The sequence below is a fragment of the Eptatretus burgeri genome, chromosome 8 (genome assembly GCF_056783735.1).
Source record: "Eptatretus burgeri isolate ZD-2024b chromosome 8, Ebu_testis_v1, whole genome shotgun sequence".
In the NCBI taxonomy this organism is placed as follows: domain Eukaryota; kingdom Metazoa; phylum Chordata; class Myxini; order Myxiniformes; family Myxinidae; genus Eptatretus; species Eptatretus burgeri.
The window spans coordinates 3185165-3208948 of NC_140968.1; the positions used below are offsets into that span (position 1 = coordinate 3185165).

The 23784-nt window shown below is 45.6% G+C and overlaps 1 protein-coding gene across 5 annotated transcripts in view; it reads right to left on the reverse strand.

The window, feature by feature from the left end:
- MRPL24 (mitochondrial ribosomal protein L24) overlaps positions 1 to 20626 on the reverse strand; it is a 21636-nt gene extending 1010 nt beyond the window's left edge. The window contains exons 1-5 of one of the 5 annotated variants that reach the window (XM_085890611.1): positions 20492 to 20626; positions 16478 to 16706; positions 14606 to 14701; positions 10579 to 10682; positions 3691 to 3821 (exon numbers count right to left, since the gene is read on the reverse strand). In XM_085890611.1, coding sequence (XP_085746737.1) covers positions 3691 to 3821; positions 10579 to 10682; positions 14606 to 14701; positions 16478 to 16645 — 499 coding nt within the window. In that variant the 5' untranslated portion in view covers positions 16646 to 16706; positions 20492 to 20626. Of the gene's footprint in view, positions 1 to 3690; positions 3822 to 10578; positions 10683 to 14605; positions 14702 to 16477; positions 16707 to 17685; positions 17705 to 20191; positions 20388 to 20491 lie in introns of those variants that run through there. The other 4 variants (XM_085890613.1, XM_085890610.1, XM_085890612.1 and 1 more) reach the window with 4 other exon arrangements.
- Between the last annotated feature and the right edge of the window lie 3158 nt (positions 20627 to 23784).

Below are 23784 nucleotides of genomic sequence, written 5' to 3' on the forward strand. Positions count from 1 at the left end.
AGGATGGTGGGCTTGGGATCCTAGGGTTCTGAGTTCAAATCCTGCTCAGCTGTTGAATTAATACCAGGTGGGATTAACTCGACCCGTCATCCTTCCGAGGTCAGCAAAATGAGTGCCAGCATGCTGGTATCTTGTGTCGGAGTGTCGACTCGTCCAGGATTGTGCCTACACAGTCCTGAGATGTAGCTCGGAAATTGGGAATGCAAGATGAAAAATAAATATCTAAATGGTGGTTTAATACTCGGGGGGGGGGAGGGGTGTCTAAGAACCCCAATGCATTACCCAGTTACAGCACCACATTCAAACCCCTGTATAATCAAGTTTTATGCACGGTCGGGAAATAAGCGCCACATTTAATCCCCCCCGGATAAACAAGTCCATGTGGAAGACCGGCATTGGACGGAGGTTGACTATAGCTGGGCAATCATGTCGGTTGGAATGCAGCCAAGCCACAGTTAGTCCGTCTGAAGTCTGTGGTGGATGGTACAAGTTGCGGTTCGCAAGTTATATCTGCTCCCCACCAGCTCACCTTCCCTCTGGACCACGTACCTGCCCACCATTCGTGCTTTACTTGAAGTGGTACAGTGAGACCGCTGCTTTTGAGGCCACATGAGTGCGGACAAGTTCTCGCATCACGTATGATACCACGTTAGTCAACAGCACTTCCGGTCGAGGGAAGACCTACCGAGCCCTCTTTCTGCTTTTATTTGTTTTGTACCTTTCCTGCACATATGTTGGCATCAAATAGAGCATGTAATGAAGTCTATTTATTCCGAATGAGCGTATTATCAATCCAGTTCCTTTTTCTGGCATTTTGTTGTCCCCACCACACAAATAAAACCTGCATTAGGTTTTTGTTTTTGTTTTGTGGTGGTTATTTGGGTTGTACATGTGCCTCCAGCGTGATCGATGCTTTTTGTTGAGAATAAGCGAACAAAAATCTCAGGCAAATTGGTGACAATTTCCACACGTGCCAAATTTTCCTCACACGAGGGCCATTCTGCTGTTACTGTATATACTCTCGCGTTTACGCTCCTTCTCCCCTCCCTCTCCCCGGGGTCACGGCTCGAGTTGGGTGAGGAGCTGCGGAATGATGAAGGGGCCTGCCTCGGGGATGGCTTGATTAATGACAATTTGGAAAGAATTTCACGCTCGTGTGGAGGCGAACCATCCTATTCTGAGTGGGCTAACCATATGTTATCAGGATTTAACCTAATTTACATCCCCAGGGAAAAGCTAATGTCACCGAGACAAGTAACATGGGAGGTGGATGAGGAAGCAGATGCATAATCTTAAGGATTTATTAGATAAAAGGACATGGGCAAAAAGCACAGCCAAATAGTCCATCCTGTCCATTTCACCAGTGGTGACATCATGCTCACACCAACATTGGCATGGGTGAGGGAGGGAGGAGGGAAAAAGGAGCAAACTTCAGTGTTCTGTGATAGGGTGACCTCTTGACTGCCTTTTCAGGAATACCTTCGCCTCACCTCACCTTGCGTGGCCCTCACCGGTCCAGACAGGAAGGACATCATGTGACATCCCTAATCTAACCAACCTCCATCTCACACACCACCACCTTGAGGGATGTTATGGCAGAGGGTGGAGTTGTCAGCAAATAGATAAATGAGATTTTCCAGAGAGATCATTGATGAAGATCAGGAATAGGACTGGGCCAAGAACACTGCTTTGAGGCACTCCAGCGTTGACAAGGAGAGGAGATGAAAGGATTCCGTTGAGAGCCACATGTTGGTTATGAGAGTAGAGGAAGTCAGCAAGCCATGTGTGGAGTTAGCCTTGGATGCCATAGGCAGAGAGTTTGGAGCAAGACAGGATGCCAGACTGTATCAAAAGCATGAGATATGTTCCAGAGAGACGGCCCTGATCTCATGTCTGACATTGAGGGCCTCTACTCCATCTATTGCTGGGTGAGTATAAGCAGCATGTCCAAGATAGAGTGACCTGGTCTGAAACCAAATTGGTGATCTGAGACGAAGTTGTTGAAGAAAAGGAAGGATTTTATATCAACTGTGATGATGGATTCCATGACCTTGCTGATGATTGGAAGAAAGCTGATAGGCCTTTAGTTAAGGGGATCAGTTTTTGTTCCTTTGTAGCTTACCTGGACTTTTGTCTGGTAAGCTTATGCGATTGAGCAGTGTTCATAGGTGAGTGAGTCAGTCAGTTGGTTCATCTGTCAACACTTCAGTCATTATCGCTTGAACTAAACAAACCATTTTGATAAAACTTGGCTACAAGTTTCATATCTGAGGCTTAATGAAGGTGTATTGACCGCATAAAAATCTGCACTCGTTGTGGGTGGCTACGGGAGTTTTGACCCCTCAAAATAAGTATTTTCTCTCTCCTCCGAAACTCAGTTGTGATGTACCAAAGTTTGTTCACGGCAGTAAAAAAAAAAAAAAAGTTTAAAAAATATATAAAAAAAATCGGGGTCTAAAGGGATCTGCAGGGGGGGTTTGAGGGATGGTTGCTCCTGATCCAGATGAGCTTCAGGATCCATGATCCTATTTTTTTTTATCTAGTGCAGTGATGTTGGCCAATTTCCAAGCAGATGGAAGATGACCGAGCACAAATGACGGTGAAAACTGCAGAGAGGATGTGCAAGAGCAGCAGAGCAGGTGTTTCGAACATGTGAGCTGATGCTGTCTGGTCCAGTCACAATTGGAGTCGAGGGTTGAAAGAACCTTCTCTGCCTTCTCAGGTGCCAAAGGCAGAGTCCCGGAGCAGTTAGATACCGAGAGTGAGGGGTTGGGGACACAAGATTTGGAAGCAATCATAGAATTGAGGGATTCAGCCTTCTCACGAGCAGAGTCGGCTGTGGTTCCAATTGAAGTGAGGAAAGGGGTGGAAGGGGATTGTACTCCAGAGACAGACTTAACAAGGTTCCACCAGGTTTTAGAGGAGGGAGACAAGTTTGAAAGTTCATTTTGGAGGTTGGACATGTTTCCTGGCTCTTTTGAGAGTGGACACACACTTGTTTCAGACTTTTTGGAATGCACTGAGATTGCATTCGGTCAGATTAGCCTTCCAGGAAGAGAAGGAAAGTTGTTTCAGAGCAACAGCCTCACCACAGGATTCAGTGTGCCATGGGTGGAAAGAAGGGTAGGATAATTGAAGACGAGATGGGATGAATCTGTGCATGAGAGAGAGCAGGTTTCTGTGGAAGACTTCCCACGTTGAGTTAACATCAGGGGCAGTGGATATGGGAGACCAGTCTTTGAGAGATGACTCCTTGCAGTCCCTACCAATCTGCCCGAGTGAAATGCCAGACTCACCAGCGTTGAGGCAGCTCTCTGAGAATAGCCAGAGATGTTGACTGACAAGCACATGAACCTATTGGAGCAGAGGAAGAGCAGGAGGCATTTGTGGGAAAGTTAGTCATCACCAAGTTCAGAAGGGAGGATTTACCATTGGGAGAAATTTGTGTGGGAAACTTCACAGATTGAGTCAGTCCTATGAAGTCACAGAAGTCCTTTGCAGAAGTACCATGGGTGGTGAGAGGTACCAACACCCAGCCAATTAGCATGGTGACAATTGAAATAACCACATATGAGGAAGAGAGAGAGATGGGATGAGTGGTTAGAAGTTTGTCCATGTTGTCTGAAAGAGATGTCGATGGAGTCATCACTGTAAAGAATTGTACAATTACCATCGTTGCAAATAGCTCACCTTTCCATTGCGAAGGGATGATGCCGTCTTTTCGCTGCTCAGGCGGTAATGGGATGATACGCCCTGAAAGAGTTGATACACGTACCCGTTCACCCTCTTCTGTGTACCGCCATTCCACTGGCGTTGCTTTCCTGCCCACAAGAAGCCAAGAACACGTGACAATTTGTGTAATGGCGTTGCAAATTAACCATGTCACAACATACATGTTTCACTTTGTGAAAAGATTCATTCATACGATTCGTATGTCAAATGCTATAAAAGTGCCTGCACAACTTCCCTGACTCTTCTACTGTTGAGCAATCAACCATTCATCAGGAATGCAATCCACGATTAACCATCTGTCTGTGGATAAAACCACAACTTGTACATCCATGTGGAACACAGCCTGAAATAGAAGCAAGTGTCGTGTGCTCGCCCTCACCTGAAAGCAAGGCAGTCACACCAACCCTCTATCCTTCAGTGGCGAGCTATTCAAGATGCAAACACCTTTCCTATGCAAACCAAGTTAAAACCCACAAGCATACATTCCTTGGCCCTTGTATATTAGATGCATCCTTAGCCATGCCAAATCTTTCCTTGAGGTCTCGGCTACTCGCAACTTTCAAGGCCTTTGGATGTATCTGCGAGTATTTATTTTCATTTACATTGAGCTTCGGGTCATCATTGAGGATGTTCATAAATCGATATACGGTACATCAGTGAACTTTCATGTGAATTCAAGGATAACATGAGATGCTTGACTAATACGCATGGTGTGGGATTTTGAAAAATTTTAAAACAATTATACTTGGTCTAGGCTCGTGGAAGAGCGAGGGCACAGAATGGATGAGGACGGAACATGGCAAAAGGAATAGCAAGAGAAAGGGGAAACATCAACAGCAGGGTGGAGGAAGAAAATCAGAGACGGACAAACAAGGGATGCAGGTAACGATGAGGGGTAGGAGAGAAAGCAAGAGTTTGACAATATGGATATATAAGCAAAACTTTAGGAGGTTTTTGGTGGTTTAATGGATTTACAAAAAAAACAAACAAAAAAAAAATTGGTTTTGCATGGGGGATGGTGGAGAACAGATGTCTTGAAGACCTGGAACGAAGAATGAGATTGAAAGGAGTGTGGGAGGTGGTTCCACAGGTGGAAAAAAGGAGGAATAAATGAGTAGAGATGAGCAGTGATTCTGGATTTGGGCACTTAAATTAGGAGGTGTGTGTTGGTAGACCACATGCATCCTGCAGATAAACACATGGAGGGGTGGGGGGGGGGAGGTGGGGGAGAGACAAACCACAGAGAGGACAGAGGGTGCAAAACCAGAAATGAGATGGAAAAAAGACAGAGAGACCACCGACCTGTCGGCGATGTCGAAGTGATAAGCCCATGGAGTAAGCTTCATCGTGAGCGATTCCATTGATCTTGAAAGCCTTCGTTTCTACAGCGTCAAGCTGAGCAAGATGTGAGGCAGGAGCGCCAGCCCAGGGAGAGAGCGGTACTCCATCAAGCTGCGGATGAAAGCCTTGTAGGTGGAAATGAGTTCAGGTGTTTTCAGGAAGAACTTTGCAAGACAGGATGCCCAGTCGACATCTGACTTTGGAGACCAACTTTAAAATGTGGCTTGTGTGAGAGAGAGACAGAGAAACAGACTTTTTTTTCTCAGGATTGAAAGACATATTCCAAGTGTTTGACTACTTTGTGATTTTTGTCAAGGTCTGAAGAGAGTGAAGAGGCTGCTGCCCATCTGTCTGCCAGAAGGATGAGGGATGTCATAGCAGAGAGTGGAATCATCAGCAAAGAGAAAAGGAGGATCTTTCCAGAGAGTCAGTGAGATCATTGATGAAGATTAGGAAATAATATGGGGCCTTGAACACTGCCTTGAGGTACTCCAGACTTGACAGGGAGAGGAGAAGAAAGGGTTCCGTTGAGAGCTACATGGCTACGAGAGGGGAGGAAGTCAGTAATCCAAGAGTGGAGTTGGCCTTGGATTCCATAGGCAGACAGTTTGGAGAGCAAGGCATGATTCCAGACTGCATTGAAAGCTTGAGGTATGTCCAGAGAGACAGCCCTGATATTATGACTGATATTGAGGGCCTCCATCCATTGTTGGGAGAGTAGAAGCAGCATGTCCAAGGTAAAGTGACCAGGTCTGAATCTGAATTGATGATCTGAGATGAGCATGTTTGAGAAAAGGAATGATTTATGTCAGCTGCATTGATGGATTCTATGACCTTGCTGATGATTGGAAGTAGAGTAAGCTAATTGGTCTGTAGTTAAGAGGATCCATTTTGCAACTTATTTATTTAATACAGTGATGTTGACTGATTTCCAAGTCGATGGAAGATGACCTAGGGTAAATGACAGGGTGAAAATGGTAGATGAGGAAGTGCAAGAGCAGCAGACCAGATTTTTAGACACAAGCTGATGCCGTCCAGTCCAGTTGCAGTCAGTCTAGGGTTGCCAGAAACTTTTCTACTTCAGGTGCAAAAGCCACAGAATGGAGTAGTTGGGAGAGGGAGAAAGGGAAATATTTATTATCATGTCCCCCTGGTCATGTTCCTGGGTTTAACCCCCTGGATGGATGGCCAAGCTTCTCCTTTGAATGCCTACAGCCGAGACTCGGAGATTAATGTGCACACAGGAAGAGAGCGCAATGGTGGAAGAGCGGAGGAGCACAGCATGGGGGGGTGGGGGGGTTATACTCGAGCCCCACTACAAATACACAGCTACAGCTTCTTAAAAGGAACACATTTAATGAAAATAAACAAACATTTACAAAGCACAAAAATTCAAAAGATAATGATAATAATGAAATAAATAAATTCAAGTCGAGGCACCTCTTCACACAAACACAAATACAGACAAAGGGAGAACAAACTAAAAAAAGAAAACCCTTCCTTTCAACTATTCTTGTACTTAGCTTGGCCCAGAGCTGGTCTTTGTGGAACTTCAAATTGAGGCGCTTCCACCAGCACGTGCAGATGCGCGTAACAAAACGGTGCCACGTTGCTCCTCTCGTAGCGGGAAAACGCACGCAAAGCAATCCGCAAGCGGCACTCCACACCAAGGTTCAGAGACCCAGTGCAGTGGCTTAGTGCGCCAATTGTCTTCACCGACCCAAAGGCCAGCGTCTTGCTTCACCACATGAGCCAAATCCCCTCAACACGAATACGAGGATCATTCCGTCGTCCTCGTGTGTGTGCTCACCCAGAACTCCAACTTCCGACTGCCGAACATCGCCGAAACCACCATTTCCTCCTCTGAACTCTTACACCTTTCAAAATGCTCAACCAACCCTTCCTCTTCGACGTCATACATAACAATCCTCTGTGTCCAGGGCATGGCCTGCTCGCACAAAATCCAGGAAGGCAGGGCTTCTGCCTGCTCGGCATGCCTGGCTTGTCTCTGACGTCACACCCATCAATCATTCCTCGGGGGCGTGACTTTGCCTGTTGTCACCCTTTGAAGGCGGGGCTTCCTGCTTGCTTATAGTCATTTTAGGGACGTGTTCCCAACCTTTATTGCCGATCTTGAAATATAAAACATAAGGAAAAGTCACAGTGGGGCAATTACATACTGAGGAAACGTATTTTTACTCCCTATCTAATTAACACCGCATCACCCACCTTGTGGTGACATGTAACACTTAAGCTCTCAGTTTCCATACTTAATTACATTGAGATGCCTTCTACACATCCACGGACTGAACTACTCTATTCAATGCTAAATTCCCTATTAAATTCCTCCATCTACTCCCATAACCGTAACAATATAGAGGTGTGTTGTGTTAGGGTCACAAGATTTTGAAGCAAAAACAGAATTGAGGCATTCAGCCTTCTCATGAGCAGAGACTGCTGTGGTGTCATTTGAAGTGAGTGAAGGGATGGAAGGGGAGCGTACACCAGAGACAGACTTGAAAAGATACCACCAGATTTTGAGAGAGAGAGAGAGAGAGAGAAAGGAGACAAGTTTGAAAGCTCATTCTTGAGATTGGACAGATGTTATTTTCTGGCTCTCCTGAGAGTAGACACACACTTGTTGCACGCTTTGTGGAATGATCTGAGGTTGTCTTGGGTTGGATTTGTGTTCCAGGGGGAGAATGCATGTTGTTTTAAATCAACTACCTCACCACAGGATTCAGAGTACCAAGTGTTGGAGAATGGGTACAATAACTGAAGACGAGATGGGATGAATCTGTGCATAAGAGAGAGCAGGTTTCTGTGGAAAAATGCGTAGGCTGAGTTAATATCAGGGGTGGTCAATATAGTTGACCAGTTCTGAAGTGTGGTGGCTGTTTGTAATCCCTGCCAGACTCGCCAACGCTGAAGCTGTTCTCTGAGAATGGCCAGAGAGAGAGATAAGTTGACCTTCACAAGCACATGATCAGATGAGCCAATTGGGGCAGAGGACGAGCAAGATAAATCACCAAAGTTGGTCATCCCCAAATCCAGAAGGGAAGATTTGCCATTGGGAGAGATCCGGGTGGGAAAATTCACACATCGAGTCAGTTCCATGGAGTCACAGAAGTCCTTTGCAGAAGTGCCATGGCTGCTGAGAGAGGTACCAACACCCAGCCAATTAGCATGGTGACAATTGAAATCGCTACATTCAGTTTTAGGAAGAGTTTGGATGAACGATTAAGATTTGGTCCGTGTCATTTGAGAGAGATGGAGATGGAGTCATCACTGTTGGGAGGACGGTACAACACAGACACATATGAGGTGGGAGCGGAGGGGAAGTTGCAGCCAGAGGTACTCCTGGGGTTTGGGAGGTGTAGGTAGCGGAACCAGCCCAGATTATGGGAAAACATCACAGCAATGACTCCCAGAATCCGAATGCACAACTACAAAGCTGCCCTGTTGAACAGATACTGGTAAAGGATCTGATACTGCATTGGAACAACCAAGCAGTGACCAACTCATTCGAGATCAATTATCCAATAAGCATATTTACTGATGTGGTAAACCTTTCTTTTTTAAATTGGCGGTTAGTTTTGAGTTCTGTAGTTATCCGACGATATTAGATAAGGCAATATGATATGTATGTATGTATATGCACATCTGAAAATCATAAAAAACAGGGCTGGGCCGATCGCCACCAAATTTTACATACATGTTGGTAGTACCCAGGGTCAGGTCATGGGCACCCCCCCCCATCCCCCAACCCTCTCATAAGGGGGTGGGGATGACTTGCCACTGCTCCTGAACCCGAAGGGAGTGAGTGTTTCCAGTGCAAGAAATTTATCATTTTCCTCTTTCACAACAAAATATTTTTCAAATCTACATGAAAGATGAGGGTACCATTGCAGAATTTACCGAAAACATAATTCACTGTGAATGCACAACGTTACTACCTCCGCTTTCTGCAGCCTAAGAAAGGCTGACATACATTTGGGCCTTTTAAAAGCTTTTCCTATTTCAGCAGAAAGAGATACAGGAAGGAGTCATTGCTCAGCTGAGAAGATTTGTTGAATATGCCCTTAATTATTGGAATCTCTCAGCAGGAGGCATTCGTGTGGTAATGGCGTAGAGCAGGGTGGCCAACTTGATGCCAATGTTGAATCACCATGGAACACACTTAACGATCGTCCCGTCAGTGTAATGCTGGTGCATCTGACTGTACTTCCTCGCCAGAAACCTTTGGCATCAAGTTTGAGGAACATATTAGCCAATTCAGCCATAGTCTAAGTAGAGAACTCGAGCAACTTGCTCCCACGGCATCTGCCTCCTGAAGCCGCCCATGTAATAAGTTGGCCGTCCTGCTTCCAGTTTATGCAAAGCAGTAGGATCAGGAATTCTTCTCTCTCAGCATGTACAGGTTTGTAAGCCTCCTGTTTCTCCATCACCTTTCATTTGGTCTGGTCACTCCTGTCCTCTCAACTGTTTTCCCCTTCCAAAGACTTGCACATGGAGTATTGGCTGAATATATATACACAATACATTTTTTTTTTTTTAGCAGTGTCTAAAGCTCATACATTGTTCGAATAAATAACATGTAGGTCATGGTCATTTGTAAAAAAAAAATTGATGCAATAACTCCATGGGATTGAACCTGCCATCCCAGCATAATGACCCAAATATTCAAGAGGAATGTCAAACAGACCAGGATTTGTGATCTGACCCATCTTCGCTTGATACTTTGTCCATACTTCCTCTCCTCTCATGCAAGCTTGTTCTTTCGTACTCAGCACATGGTTGCAGGTAGCATATTTGCTGGGGTTCAGCTGTGCCGCTGATGCAGTGCCTCCTGTAGGCTCGAGCAGGAATTTGACCAGGGTGTTTGCGATTGCTCGCCCGCTCTTCGTGAAGGACACCATAGGATCTTTAACGTCCACAAAATAAGGATGGAAGATGGGACGTCCAGTTTAATGTCTATCTGAGGGACGGCACACATATTGATGATTCACCCTGCCTGTGAAACACCGGGATGACAGTTTATAGCTGGACCGGGATTCGAACCCAGGCTGGAGAGCTCAGAGGTGAGTGACCTCAAGATTATCTTGCCAGTCCCCTCTCATACAATTATCTCCAGTCTTTTAACACCATAATTCATTGAGATCTCAACTCTTCCGTACCCTTTCATGATCTTTTCCATCCTTGCTTCGCACATGTCTAAATGCAGCTCATCGACTTGCCTTGTCCACTTCCACTCTCTGTCATTCAGCTCTTCCTTGAGTATGGTTGTTCCAAAATCCTTGCTAAAAAGCATCGGTCTGAATCCAGAACCTGCTTTCTTTGCTGGGGTGTGTCCCTGTTATAGTCAATAAACACTTTGTGCTGCTGTGTTTTTCACAATCTGTTTGGTTGACTTCACCTCTCGCATGCAATGAATCTCTGAACCATTTTCCTCCACAGACCTTCATACCAAACGATCACAGTTTAACAGCACATAACAAAACTCACCTGTCTGCTGGCTCTACCAAGGCCACATCATTCACAAGTAAAGGTGCTTCACTCTGGATGAACATTCCTGGAGATTTGTCCGTCTTCATCAAAAGGCGGTAATGCTGTCACAACAAGAAAAGATCCTAAAACACAATGAAACCAGAAAAACAGCTATTTGTAAAATAATACTGCTGTGAGGTCACAATGGGGGCAAGTGGGAAGAAGTTTAATGCAACTGTTGTTCTCCCTGTTTCAATATTTATCGTCTTCTATGACGAAACTCAACAAATCAAGAGGGACAAACAACCGAAGCAAAATGGTACGTCCTAATTATACCCCTCCCCCCCCAACCCCGCTGGTGATCCAGGTGTACGAGGTCAAACGCTTTCTGTAAACGTGACAAGATAATAATGTTTCTTGAAATTCAGTTACGATGAACCAGTGCACAAATAAAAACCAACATGATGGACAGCGCAATTGCAAATAAACTACCTGGACAAAAACTAACCCCATGAGGAAGAAGATTCAGGTTAATTATTGCATAAATCATAAGGTTCTCTGGGTACAAAAAAAAAAGGAAAGAAAAAGATTAATATAGGGTTCTGCAAGGTGTTTTGTTGGGTGAATCCTGATTTCAGCAAGCTTTGATAGTTGGCATGATAAAAGTTGTGAGTAAATCAAAGGCCATATATTCTCAGTGAATCGAGAATAGTTGACATCACAACGAAAACAAGTTCGAATTGCGAACATACTCCGTGGGAGTTCATTCGAACAACTCTCAGGTGAGCGATAACACGGACGACAGATAGTTTGGAAATTTGGTAACATTTTAATCGCATCAGAAAAAGAAACCAGAACACCTCACAAGAGTGAGGCTAGTTTCATATCATCATTTGTGACTTAATTTTGCGTTGGGAATCGCCAAGCGCATTTAAATTTTTAAAAAATATATTTGAAGAAAATGGGCTGAAAGGGCCGGAATCGCCCTTTGGGTTTAGTTAAGGCCTTGAATATACCTGTCAAGTTTGGTTCGGTTCCGTCCACTAATAACCGAGAAATAACAATTTAAAGAAAATGGGCCGAACGGGCCATTTCTCGGCCCGAAGGGCCGCAATTGCATTTTGGGCTCAATTAATACCTGCACATATATCTCTAGTATATGCTTGTCAAATTTCGTCGAATTCTGTTCACGAATAATGGAGAAAAATGAACTGTACACAAGAAAAGAGAGAACGTGAGCGGCGCTTACATTCCACCCCACGGGGTAAAAATTATTTTTTTAAAAAGTGGCTTAAAAACAAAAAAAGAAGCAGCAGCCTGTAAACCCTTGAAGGACCAAGGGACGGACGGGGGCGCGCGCACACACACACATTAAAGTGGAGTATCTCCGATATTTTCCCTACAGTTTTAGATTCCTTGATGTTTGTACGTTGGTAAACATTGGAGCTAACACTAGGAAAGAGCTTTTGTCGTTTCCATAATTCTTATTTTCTTGATAGATTAGGAAAACCTGTATTTTCCGTCATGCAAACTCTTGAATTTCAATTCATATTTGTGATTATTATAGCAAAAGTAATAATAAAATTACACTTGTATTTGAAAATTACTTTCAACATGCTTGTGATCCTCAAGTGGTTGAAGGACTGGGTAGGCCGGTAGGCAGTGATGAGCTTCAAATCTCTAAAAGGAGCAGCATGTGTGCGTCATTGGCTGTCATCTCCAAATGCAGGTTTCAGAAGGTGGAACGGAGCCCTCTCAGGTCTCAAAGTATACAGCTATGTGTGTGCGTGTATATATCTCCACACGTGGATGGGCTTCAGGAGATGGAACGGATACATACCGGGTCTCAAAGTGTGTGTGTATATGTATGTACATCGTAAATACTCAATAAACAAGGATTGTGATTGGCTCGTCGTGTCTCAATAAACAAGCGACTTGGTTGATGAAAGCAGGTTTCAGGTGTACGTTTTAATAAAAAAAATTGCCTCCTCCACTTTGTGGATGATTTGACTACATCACAGTTGCACACCCTCGTGAAGGACAAGAATCGAAGGTCATTGTTAACTGCTCACTTATACAATATCAAGATCTGGTTCAAAACACACGAACATTGTTTTCAGACGACGTCTTGTGTGTTTATTCTGCCATTTAACAAAGCTGAAAACATTTGCACAAGATGGTGTGCTCAATTAGATGTAGATACGAGATGGAATCTGTAGCTCCAAGAGCCGTTAAACCGTCATCTGATGACATGTGGGTGATGGGGATTATTTTTGGTCATCCTTTATCTCTCAATCTCTCCTTCATTCACCCCGTGCGAGCTCCTCTAGTGGTGTACATGTTGCTACGTTTGAGCCTGGGGAGTAACTGCTGAAATCGATCTGTCCGGGTTCTTCCCGACATCTTTGTTCCTTTCTAATTGTTTTGGTTTTTTTTGTCACAATTCACTTTATTCATTTTAATTCTTGCTTTTTCTTCTTTTTCATCTCTTGTACTCTCTATTCTTCTCATTCATTATCTATCTCTCAAAGGAGAAGTGAATTCTTGGAGAAATTTTTCTGCAAGGCGCACTTGGCTGTGCCTGTGCCTGGATGGGTTTTAGGGTTGTGGAGTAGCGGCTGAAACCCGAATCCTGTTCAGGTTCCTCCTGATGACTCCATGTTTGCTCTTTACTTCTTTGGGTTCCTCTTGGTCTTCCGTTTCATTGCACTGATTTTGGCTCAATACCTCTTTTATCATGTGTGTGTGTGTTTTTTTTTACCTCCACAGGCTCCTTTGCTTTTAAAAAAAACTAGCCGAAACCGCGTCACAGACGGATGCCGTTCATTCAACCACCCTCACCAGCTCACCCACACTCGAGGGACATGGACTGGACAGGGCGTGCTTGTCCCCGCCTACTCATCCCCTGCCCCTGCCCCCATTCCCCCCCGCCTTCAACTTGCTTAACCCCGCCCAAAAATGTAATTACCCCGGCCCCGCCTCTTCACTCCCCACCCCACTTGACCCCGCCCCCCTGTCCATCCCCTCACACTCAACCCCGCCTCATTCACCCCAGCCCCCACCCCATTCCCCCCATCTCCCGCTTTCAATTTGCTTACCCCCGCCCAAAAATTTGCTTACCTTGCCCCCCGCCTCTTCACTCCCTGCCCCCGTCTCTTCACTCCTCGCCCCCGTCTCAAAGAAAAGTGTTTATTCTGCTTCAGAGTTGAAAGTTGACTATTGCCACTATGTGCGATGCACTCTTACAGGTACGAAGTGTCTTTCAGTCCAGGTCACAGGACCGAGAAAAACGTGACGCGACCGTTAGGAGCACAAAATTGGTCCTTCAGTATTAATATATAGATGGAAGATACAATGTTTCTTGTTACATTTTTTGTGTCAAATTCACATTCTGAGGTAGTCAGCATGTGCAGAAGAGGGTTTTACATTGCAGACGCTATTTTCGAGGAGTGGAATTACACCTCTCAGCGGTGACGGTCTGTCGTCGACAGACGTAATGACGTCAGCGAATGACCGATGATGTCATGACGTCCAGACGCCTCTCAGCGGTGACGTCACACGTCGCCATGTAAACGAATGTAAAACGAAAAGTGTTTATTCTGCTTCAGAGTTGAAAGTTGACTATTGCCACTATGTGCGATGCACTCTTACAGGTACGAAGTTCCTTTCACTCCAGGTCACAGTACCGAGAAAAACGTGACGCGACCGCTCGGAGGAGCACAAAATTGGTCCTTCAGTATTAATATATAGATGTTTACATATCGTGCACACGACACTTCCAGGCCACAAAATCATGTAGTTCCATCAGGAACCATGACACACACACACACACACACACACACACACACACACACACACACACACACACACACACACACACACACACACACACACACACACACACACACACACACACACACACACACACAGTGTAGTTTGGACCAACGAATGTTTTTTTTGGTAATGGCATTGCTCATTACCGTAAATGTTTTCTGAACCAATTGGAATAGGAAATGAGCACAAGAGAATTGTAAGTTGCCCTTACCGTGTTTAACCCTTTCACTACGACCCAGTTTCTCTCTTTTATGACATCGACGACTCTCCCTTGTTTCCCCTTGTCCTTTCCTTTTAATATCTCCACCTGGTCGTGACAAAAACATGCAAAGAAAACAATCCATGAATAATCAACACCGGCAAACCCCAAAGTGCATGATGTACAGAGCTATGCCGAAAGCCCCCCTCCCCTCAAAGAAGATTCATGGGAAATTGGCTTTAGAGACAGTCACTTATTCCAGACAAACATTCCAAACAGCAGAAAACATTTTCCTGCTGAAATACGTTCTGCCAAACTAAAGTAACAAAAAGATTTTTATAATCAGCTTTGAAATCAATTCTGACAAAGTTTTTTTTTATCTGAATTTTCACCTTTTGCAGTTGATCAGATTTGAGGTGTAACGAAGTCTGAATTATGTTCTACGACACATGATGGGTAACGTGACGCCTTACTGCTTGGTTCTTATTTATTTATATTCCGAACAGTGATCCAAAGCTCACGGAGAAGCTGAAATACGATCACTGTGTTGATGAAGGCCATTATGAGATGTCATCGTACTTTGATGTGAATTATGAGGTACAAGTAGCTGAGTACACAATGGACAAGTCGACACACTCCACAAGATCGCAGCATCGTGAGCAAATTGTTCAGATGGGAATTCCAAAAGAGGAATTGAACTTGGGCAGGGTGTTGATAAAATGCGAGCGAATGAGCGAATCATTATGGAGTGCCGTTGTCGTACATATCGTACACCACCCAACGCATGCGCGAAGCAAAAAGTGGGGTTATCAATTGGTTCCGTCTGTCTGTCGCCAAATGTCAGTTTATGATTGAGGCACAATTTCAGTTCAATAATGTACTTCAACATTGTGCGGAGTTAGGTGTTGTATGGTCTCTCTCTCGGTCTCTCTCTCTCTCGGTCTGTCTGTCTGTCTGTCTGTCTGTCTGTCTGTCTGTCTGTCTGTCTGTCTGTCTGTCTGTCTGTCTGTCTGTCTGTCTGTCTGTCTGTCTGTCTGTCTGTCTGTCTGTCTGTCTGTCTCTCTCGTTCTCTGTCTCTCTCGTTCTCTGTCTCTCTCGTTCTCTGTCTCTCTCGTTCTCTGTCTCTCTCGTTCTCTGTCTCTCTCGTTCTCTGTCTCTCTCGTTCTCTGTCTCTCTCGTTCTCTGTCTCTCTCGTTCTCTCTCTCTCTCTCTCTCTCTCTCTCTCTCTCTCTCTCTCTCTCTCTCTCTCTCTCTCTCTCTCTCTCTCTCTCTCTCTCTCTCTCTCTCTCTCTCTCTCTCTCTCTCTCTCTCTCTCTCTCTCTCTCTCTCACCGAAGGTGGAAGGAGATAATGTTTTCACCCCTGTCTGTGTATCTGTCTGTCTATAGGATATCTCAAAAGGTTGTGGATGGATTCAGACAAAATTTGGTGGACTGGTTGGGTGTGCGACAAGGAAGAACGGATTAAATTTTGATGAAGATCCGGATCTGGATCTGGATAAGAGAATTTTTTAAAATTATAAAGCGATTCTTCACCATTGAGAGATATATAGTACGATATCTCAAAAATATATTGGACCCAATATGTTCTACTGGATCAGGCATTGCGTGGCAGAGGTATGCGCTCTACCGAGTGCCCTTCTACTTCACTCTGTTTTTAATGTCAAACCCAGAACAAAACATTTAATGGTGGACATTAAAGATGGGGAAACTTGACATTGTGCTTCAAGGGTCAGGATGAAAGCAAAATTCTGGGCAGCATTTATTTATAACCCTCCACCACGTGGTTCCAATTATGAATACGTCCATGCTTTCTTTGAGATTTTAAGCACCTCAAAATCGAAAGACAATGGTGTGGTCCAGATTCACTGATGACATTTACTCACAATATCCCCTTCATAAAACTTCCACTCATCAGAAGCGATTGGCTCCACAAAGATCTTCTTGCGACGTTTCCCAGGTGGGTTTTTAAGCCGATCCCGAAAGGAACCTGGCAGGCTCATTCCTCGCCGTGCCCCGCGGTGGGACATAGCTAGCAACGCGGTGAGCCACATGGTCTCGAGGCCCGGAGAATTGGACGCCAAAGCACTCCGATCTTGAAAGCGGTATTCTACACTGGAAAAGCAGAGGTAAACAGGAATGAGCACACTGAGATCACAACCTGTGACAAAATCCAGTAAGGGGACAATTAGGAAACGTACGCTGAAAAGCACTCTTAAAAGATGAACACAAATGGGAAACACATTTAATGCGCGATTCAAAGATCAACTCGACACCTCTCATCCATGTCAGCCTCCACCACGGTTATATCAGAAGGAGCTGATTTGCCACACGGTCATGGATTGTTTAACCCTCACATGGGGCCGTTCAAAATTATGTTACGCTATTTTCTTCGGGAGGCGCATACCATGTGTGCTGACCGGCTTGATTAAACCTCACATCTTCCCCTCTCCTGCTCTACCCTTTAGAAGGGGTGATGTCCAATGGCACCACGCTTCTGCCCTGCCTTGACCACCATACTCCTCTACTCCTGTCCTCAGCTAACTCTATCCACTATTCACCCATCCCTACCTTATTGATATCCCTCCTTTCATAATCCTCCCATCTCAACCACAGTCCATCTCTTTTCCTCTGACCTTGCTCCCTCAATTTATCCGCTCTTTATACCATTCTCTCTTCCCCCATCCGTTCCAAGTGTCCGGCCCATCTCAACCGGGATTTAACCAATCTCCCCGTCAAGCTCATCTGCACACCGATCTCCTCCCTCAGTTCATCCATCCTCCTTCGATCCACCCTCTTCACTCCCACAATCATACTGACCCAGTTATTATCGCAAACCTGCAGCCTCTGTTGTTGTCTCTGTCAGTGCCACTATCTCCAGACCGTAAAGGTAGGCCAGCCGGCGTTATACACGACATCAGAACCTTCCCCTTCAATTTTCTCGCTATCTCTCTGTCTGCCATTACGCCGTCCCTCCTCCACGCATTCACACCCACCTGAATCCGCACCTCCGCCCAAGATTTACCATCTCCGGTCATTGTTCCCCCCAGATACCTCAAACCTATTTCCCTGCCTGATCTCCTTCCCCTCTAACCTGATATTCATTTCTTGTCTCTGCTGCCCGACCCACATCACCCCAGTCTTCTCCATACTCATCTCCAGCCCATATTTCTCAAAAGCCTCCTCACAATCCCACAGCACTTCCTCCTTTTACGAGGAACAACGTAATTTAAATTCAAATTGCACACTTCCGCCAGGCTGATAAGTTTATGTATTTTATCCCACTGATAGGCCGGATCTGGATCCCGACATGAACCAAAATCGAATTGGCTCGTTCTCGTCACCGAAGCAACTCATCCAAGTTTTGTCATAACTCGTCCACAACTTCTTGAGATAACGTGCCAACGATCGTTACTGGCCCAATCTCTCGACAGTGAAGAATCGTGAAAACAAAATTCTCGGATCCGGATCCGGATCCGGATCTTCATCAGAATCTAATAATTTCGTCCTTGTCACAAACTCAACATGTCGACCAAGTTTCGTCAGGATCCGTAACAAATTTTGGAGATATTGTGCACACGAACAGACAACCAACCAAACAGACAGGGGTGAATGAAGTGATGGACGGAGGTAATAAGTAAAAATGAGAGAGAGCATACTGCAGTTGTTTCTTGCTTCCTGGTCAGTGTGGTTCAAATCGTTTTACACAAGTGTAAGTAAAGGTACGTCACACAACCTTCAACAATTTATCTGTCTGTTCAATTTGGAAATTAAGCTGTGGTCCCCATCAGGATGTTAAGTTGTGGTCCCCATCAGGATGTTAAACTGTGGTCCCCATCAGGGTGTTAAGTTGTGGTCCCCATCAGGGTGTTAAACTGTGGTCCCCATCAGGAAGTTAAGTTGTGGTCCCCATCAGGATGTTAAGTTGTGGTCCCCATCAGGATGTTAAGTTGTGGTCCCCATCAGGATGTTAAACTGTGGTCCCCATCAGGGTGTTAAACTGTGGTCCCCATCAGGGTGTTAAACTGTGGTCCCCATCAGGGTGTTAAACTGTGGTCCCCATCAGGGTGTTAAACTGTGGTCCCCATCAGGGTGTTAAGTTGTGGTCCCCATCAGGTAGTTAAGTTGTGGTCCCCATCAGGATGTTAAGTTGTGGTCCCCATCAGGATGTTAAGTTGTGGTCCCCATCAGGATGTTAAACTGTGGTCCCCATCAGGGTGTTAAACTGTGGTCCCCATCAGGGTGTTAAACTGTGGTCCCCATCAGGGTGTTAAACTGTGGTCCCCATCAGGGTGTTAAACTGTGGTCCCCATCAGGGTGTTAAACTGTGGTCCCCATCAGGGTGTTAAACTGTGGTCCCCATCAGGGTGTTAAACTGTGGTCCCCATCAGGGTGTTAAACTGTGGTCCCCATCAGGGTGTTAAACTGTGGTCCCCATCAGGGTGTTAAGTTGTGGTCCCCATCAGGAAGTTAAGTTGTGGTCCCCATCAGGATGTTAAGTTGTGGTCCCCATCAGGATGTTAAGTTGTGGTCCCCATCAGGATGTTAAGTTGTGGTCCCCATCAGGATGTTAAGTTGTGGTCCCCATCAGGAAGTTAAGTTGTGGTCCCCATCAGGAAGTTAAGTTGTGGTCCCCATCAGGATGTTAAGTTGTGGTCCCCATCAGGATGTTAAGTTGTGGTCCCCATCAGGATGTTAAGTTGTGGTCCCCATCAGGATGTTAAGTTGTGGCGCCCATCAGGATGTTAAGTTGTGGCACCCATCAGGATGTTAAGTTGTGGCGCCCATCAGGATGTTAAGTTGTGGTTCCCATCAGGATGTTAAGTTGTGGTTCCCATCAGGAAGTTAAGTTGTGGTCCCCATCAGGAAGTTAAGTTGTGGTCCCCATCAGGATGTTAAGTTGTGGTCCCCATCAGGATGTTAAGTTGTGGTCCCCATCAGGATGTTAAGTTGTGGTCCCCATCAGGATGTTAAGTTGTGGCACCCATCAGGATGTTAAGTTGTGGCACCCATCAGGATGTTAAGTTGTGGCACCCATCAGGATGTTAAGTTGTGGCGCCCATCAGGATGTTAAGTTGTGGTTCCCATCAGGATGTTAAGTTGTGGTTCCCATCAGGATGTTAAGTTGTGGTCCCCCTCAGGATGTTAAGTTGTGGTCCCCATCAATCTGCTTCGGGATGAGTTGATGGATCTTTCAGATCGCACGGTATCTTTCACAGAGAGAAGGTGAGTTATCGCCGACACCATGGACAAAGTTGAAATTCCTGCCATGACTACTGCTGGGAAAGTAAACCACCAACCCAGGGTCATCCTTGTGGAGCAGTCGCCATGGCAACCCTGAACGACACAGGAGAGAAGAGAAACCTCAAGATCAGGCCGCCCAGCCCTTCCTTATCGATGGTTTAACACACAAGATGGCCAAAAGGCGTTTGTAAACTCTTACAACCACATATGATCAACGCGTGTTGCTGCCCTTTTGGGTCGTGTTCCCTGACCTGAGGACACGGAACGAGTTTGTCATGATTCGCGCGAGAAGGAGAATCCGATATCAATGGTTGTCGCAACACGAGCACCAAACAAATGTACAATATACCAAGTACCGTGCTGTTCAGGTTTTACACGTCTTCCAAACAGCACGGCGGACACGGCGTGCACGGCCTGCGGGATGCGGGATGCAAGGCCTGCGCATCACCAGGATGGCATTTCGTAGTCAGTTCCCATTCCTTCAGGAATCGAGGCTTGGGATGTAACAAACCACGGAACACGCTGGACCTCGAATAACGTTTCAGGGATAGAGATTTTTTTTATCCCATCGCAATGAAAAGATGTTCATGCAATTCCTCAAACTGTTTAACAACAACAACAAAAATGTTATTAACAACGATTCAAATGAAACTCACCGCTCCCTTCACAATGTCACGTGCCGGAAGTCGAAAAGCACGAACCGAGCAACGTACCGGAAGTCGAAAAGCACGAACCGAGCAGCGTACCGGAAGTCAAAATGCACGAACCGAGCAGCGTACCGGAAGTCAAAATGCACGAACCGAGCAGCGCGCCGGAAATCGAAAAGCACGAACCGAGCAATGTACCGAGATTCTCAGAGAAATTACCGACGCTTCGGATAACCCCTTGAAATCACATTCCCCCAAAAATATCCGTACTTTATTTTTAAATTCAAACAAGTTGCATGAAAACGTGCACCGTCCATTCTACCACCCGCCCGCTGAGTGAACGTACCAGTGACGTCATGGAATCCACACGATATAATCAATCAACTGCAACAAGTGCAGAGTACGACGTGTCGGGAGATCCAACACAATGACTGTTCATCGGATGAGTGGAACAAACTTACAGAGGAAGTACAACAAGAGGACTTAGTTGTGGTGACGGATTCACAACTCAAATTACACAAACATGTTTGAGCAGCTTCCCTGGAGGCAAACCAGATACTTGGAATTATCCAAAAAGGACATTTAGGAATTCTACAAAACAGATTCTCCCTATGGTATACTCAACCCGAGGTAGAACACACCTTGACTATGGTAATATCTGGTGTGTGTGTCTATAACTATAAAACCTAGCAGCCTGAAACTTTGCACGCACACTAAGAGAACTCCAAGGAAGTGCAAGAGTGAAAATTGGGTGTTTGTGTTAATTAAAACACCCCTTTTGAAGGTAATTAACGGCCTTATTTAATTATATCCTTCATCAGGCGATCCACGGCCACCTCACTTTTCATGGGGCCTTAAGACGTTTCCTCGGTAACCTCTCTGGGGTCTGAAGCCGCCATGTTGTTTTGGCCTGCTCAACCATGCCTTGACTTGGAACAGGCCACAACAATTTCTTAACGATAAAGTTTTCCCTCGACCCATTCTCCTCACCGAATGCCTGAATCATCATAGCTACGAATCGCTAGATACATCGCAATGCTTATAAACGCCCAGAGTCGTCAGCATTCGGAGCTTCACTTCATTTCCAGGTTGAATAAACACCTGGTAGGGTTGACTCAGCCTGTCGTCCTTCCGAAGCTGGCACAAGGAATACCAGCATGCTGGAAACAGGGGCATTGCATCAGCATCGAAGCTGCGCTTCCAGAATGTGATGCAGCCATAGGCTATCGATGAATAAATAAAACTCCTTCCAGCCGCCCTCCACCCTGCCCCTCGCTCGTGTGCTACAGCTTGTATCCTCCAATTAAACACAACACTTCCAACCTCCTTGTCTGCATCATCACCACCTCAACTCCTCTCCCCATTGATATCATCTTGATCGGCTTGGGATGCTCAGGTCCATCAATCAGCAGGATGCCCAGGCTGACCTGCTGAACCTATTACCCTAGCCCGTTATCGTAATTCTGCGTGCACTCGCACATATACTGCACTTTCTCCACTCACTTCCTGCTTCCCCCCTGCCTGCCTCTCTATATAGAGCCATATATGCATCTGCTCCATTATAGATAGATTGCTTCCAAGTACCTATGAAATTTCATTTTTATGACAAACTGTAAAATTCTATTATCCACTGTATTTGCTGATGACTCCACCCTCCGCCATGATATCTCTCATCCTTCTGACAGACAGGCAGCAGCCTCTTCCCTCTATTCAGACCTTGAAAAATCACAAACTGGTCAAACACTTGGAATATATCTTTCAATCCTGAGAAATCTCACTCTCTCTCACTGTCTCCCTTCAAAAGAACTGTCTGGCAAATCCCCCTCCTCTCTACTTTCTTAACAATCTCTTGAAGAAGTTCAGTCACTCAGACTCCTGGGTCTCACTCCCAGCCATGATCTTTCTTGGACAAACCACATTTCAAAGTTGGCCTCCAAAGCCAGTCACCGACTGGGAATCCTCCGTCATGCAACATGCTTCCTCGGCACATCTGAACGCCGATCCACCTTCAAGGATTTCATCTGCAGCTTGATGGAGTGCTGCTCTCCCCTCTGGACTGGCTCCTCTGCCTCACACCTTGCTCAGCTTGACACCGTGGAAACCAAGACCTTGAAGATTACTGGAAACTCCCATGATGAAGCTGAGTCTATGAGCTTATCACTTCGTCATCACAGACAGGCTGGTGGTCTCCTTGTCTTCTACACCTCCTTTCTTGTCTTGCACCCTCTGCTCTTTCCATGGTTTGTCATCCCCCCCCCAGGTTTATGCAGGGCTCACACGGTCCACCATCAACCCTGTCCTGGTGAAACAACCTAAATCCAGGATCACTGTTTACCTCCACACATTTGTTCCTCTTTTTTCCCAACTGTGGAATCAACTTCCACATCCTCTTCAATCTCATCCTTTCCTCCAAGTCATCAAGACAGCTGTGCCCAACCATCTCAGATCGTCCCCCAATCCAAAACCATGATGTTTTCTACCATCGTTAACCCCCCAACGCAACCCCAATCCCTCCTCCTTCCTAATTTCCTGTTTTCCCTCCTGAGAGTTTCCTTCTGTTTCTGTCTTGTCCACCCCATGATTCTTGTGCACCCCCTCCCCCACCCCACAATTTCTCCCCACACCTATTGTTTGTCTGCATCCCCCTCTGTCTTGGCCTTCGGCTCTACTGCCGGTGTTTCCCCTTTCTCTGCTGTTCCTTTTGTCCTTGTGTGTCCTGATCCATTCAGTGTACTAGTGCTGGCTCTTCCACGAGCCTCGACCATGTATAAAAACAAAAATACAAAAATGTAACTGTCCCTGCTGCTCCTTCTCAGGAAGGCCAGTCCATACATTGATAACTCTCTGTATGAAATACACCTTCCTCACTTGTCCGGACTCTGCTCTTTTTCACTCTCAAGCTCTGCCTCCGAGTCCTGTCACAGTTCATCCTGTTAAAAGATAGCTTGCCGTCATCTATTTATATACACCCCAATTTTGTTAACTTTCAATCACACCCCCTTGGAATCCCCTCCCTTCTGAAGTTACAAAGCCTGGTGTTGGCTTAACAGTTAGGGTGGCTGGCTCAGGATCTTAGGGTCTTGAGTTCGAGTCCTTTTTGGCCTTTGAATTAACACCAGGTGTGGTTGACCAGCTTGTTGTACTTCGGAGGTCAGAGAAACGAGTACCAGTGTACTGGTAATAGGGACACTGCATCAGCTGCACAGTCTTCCTGATTTATTGCTGACTAGCAAATACCACCCGTCACTTCGCTGACGGTAATACTAAAGGGGAAAGGGAGAAAAAGAGGGGGGAAGAGGGAG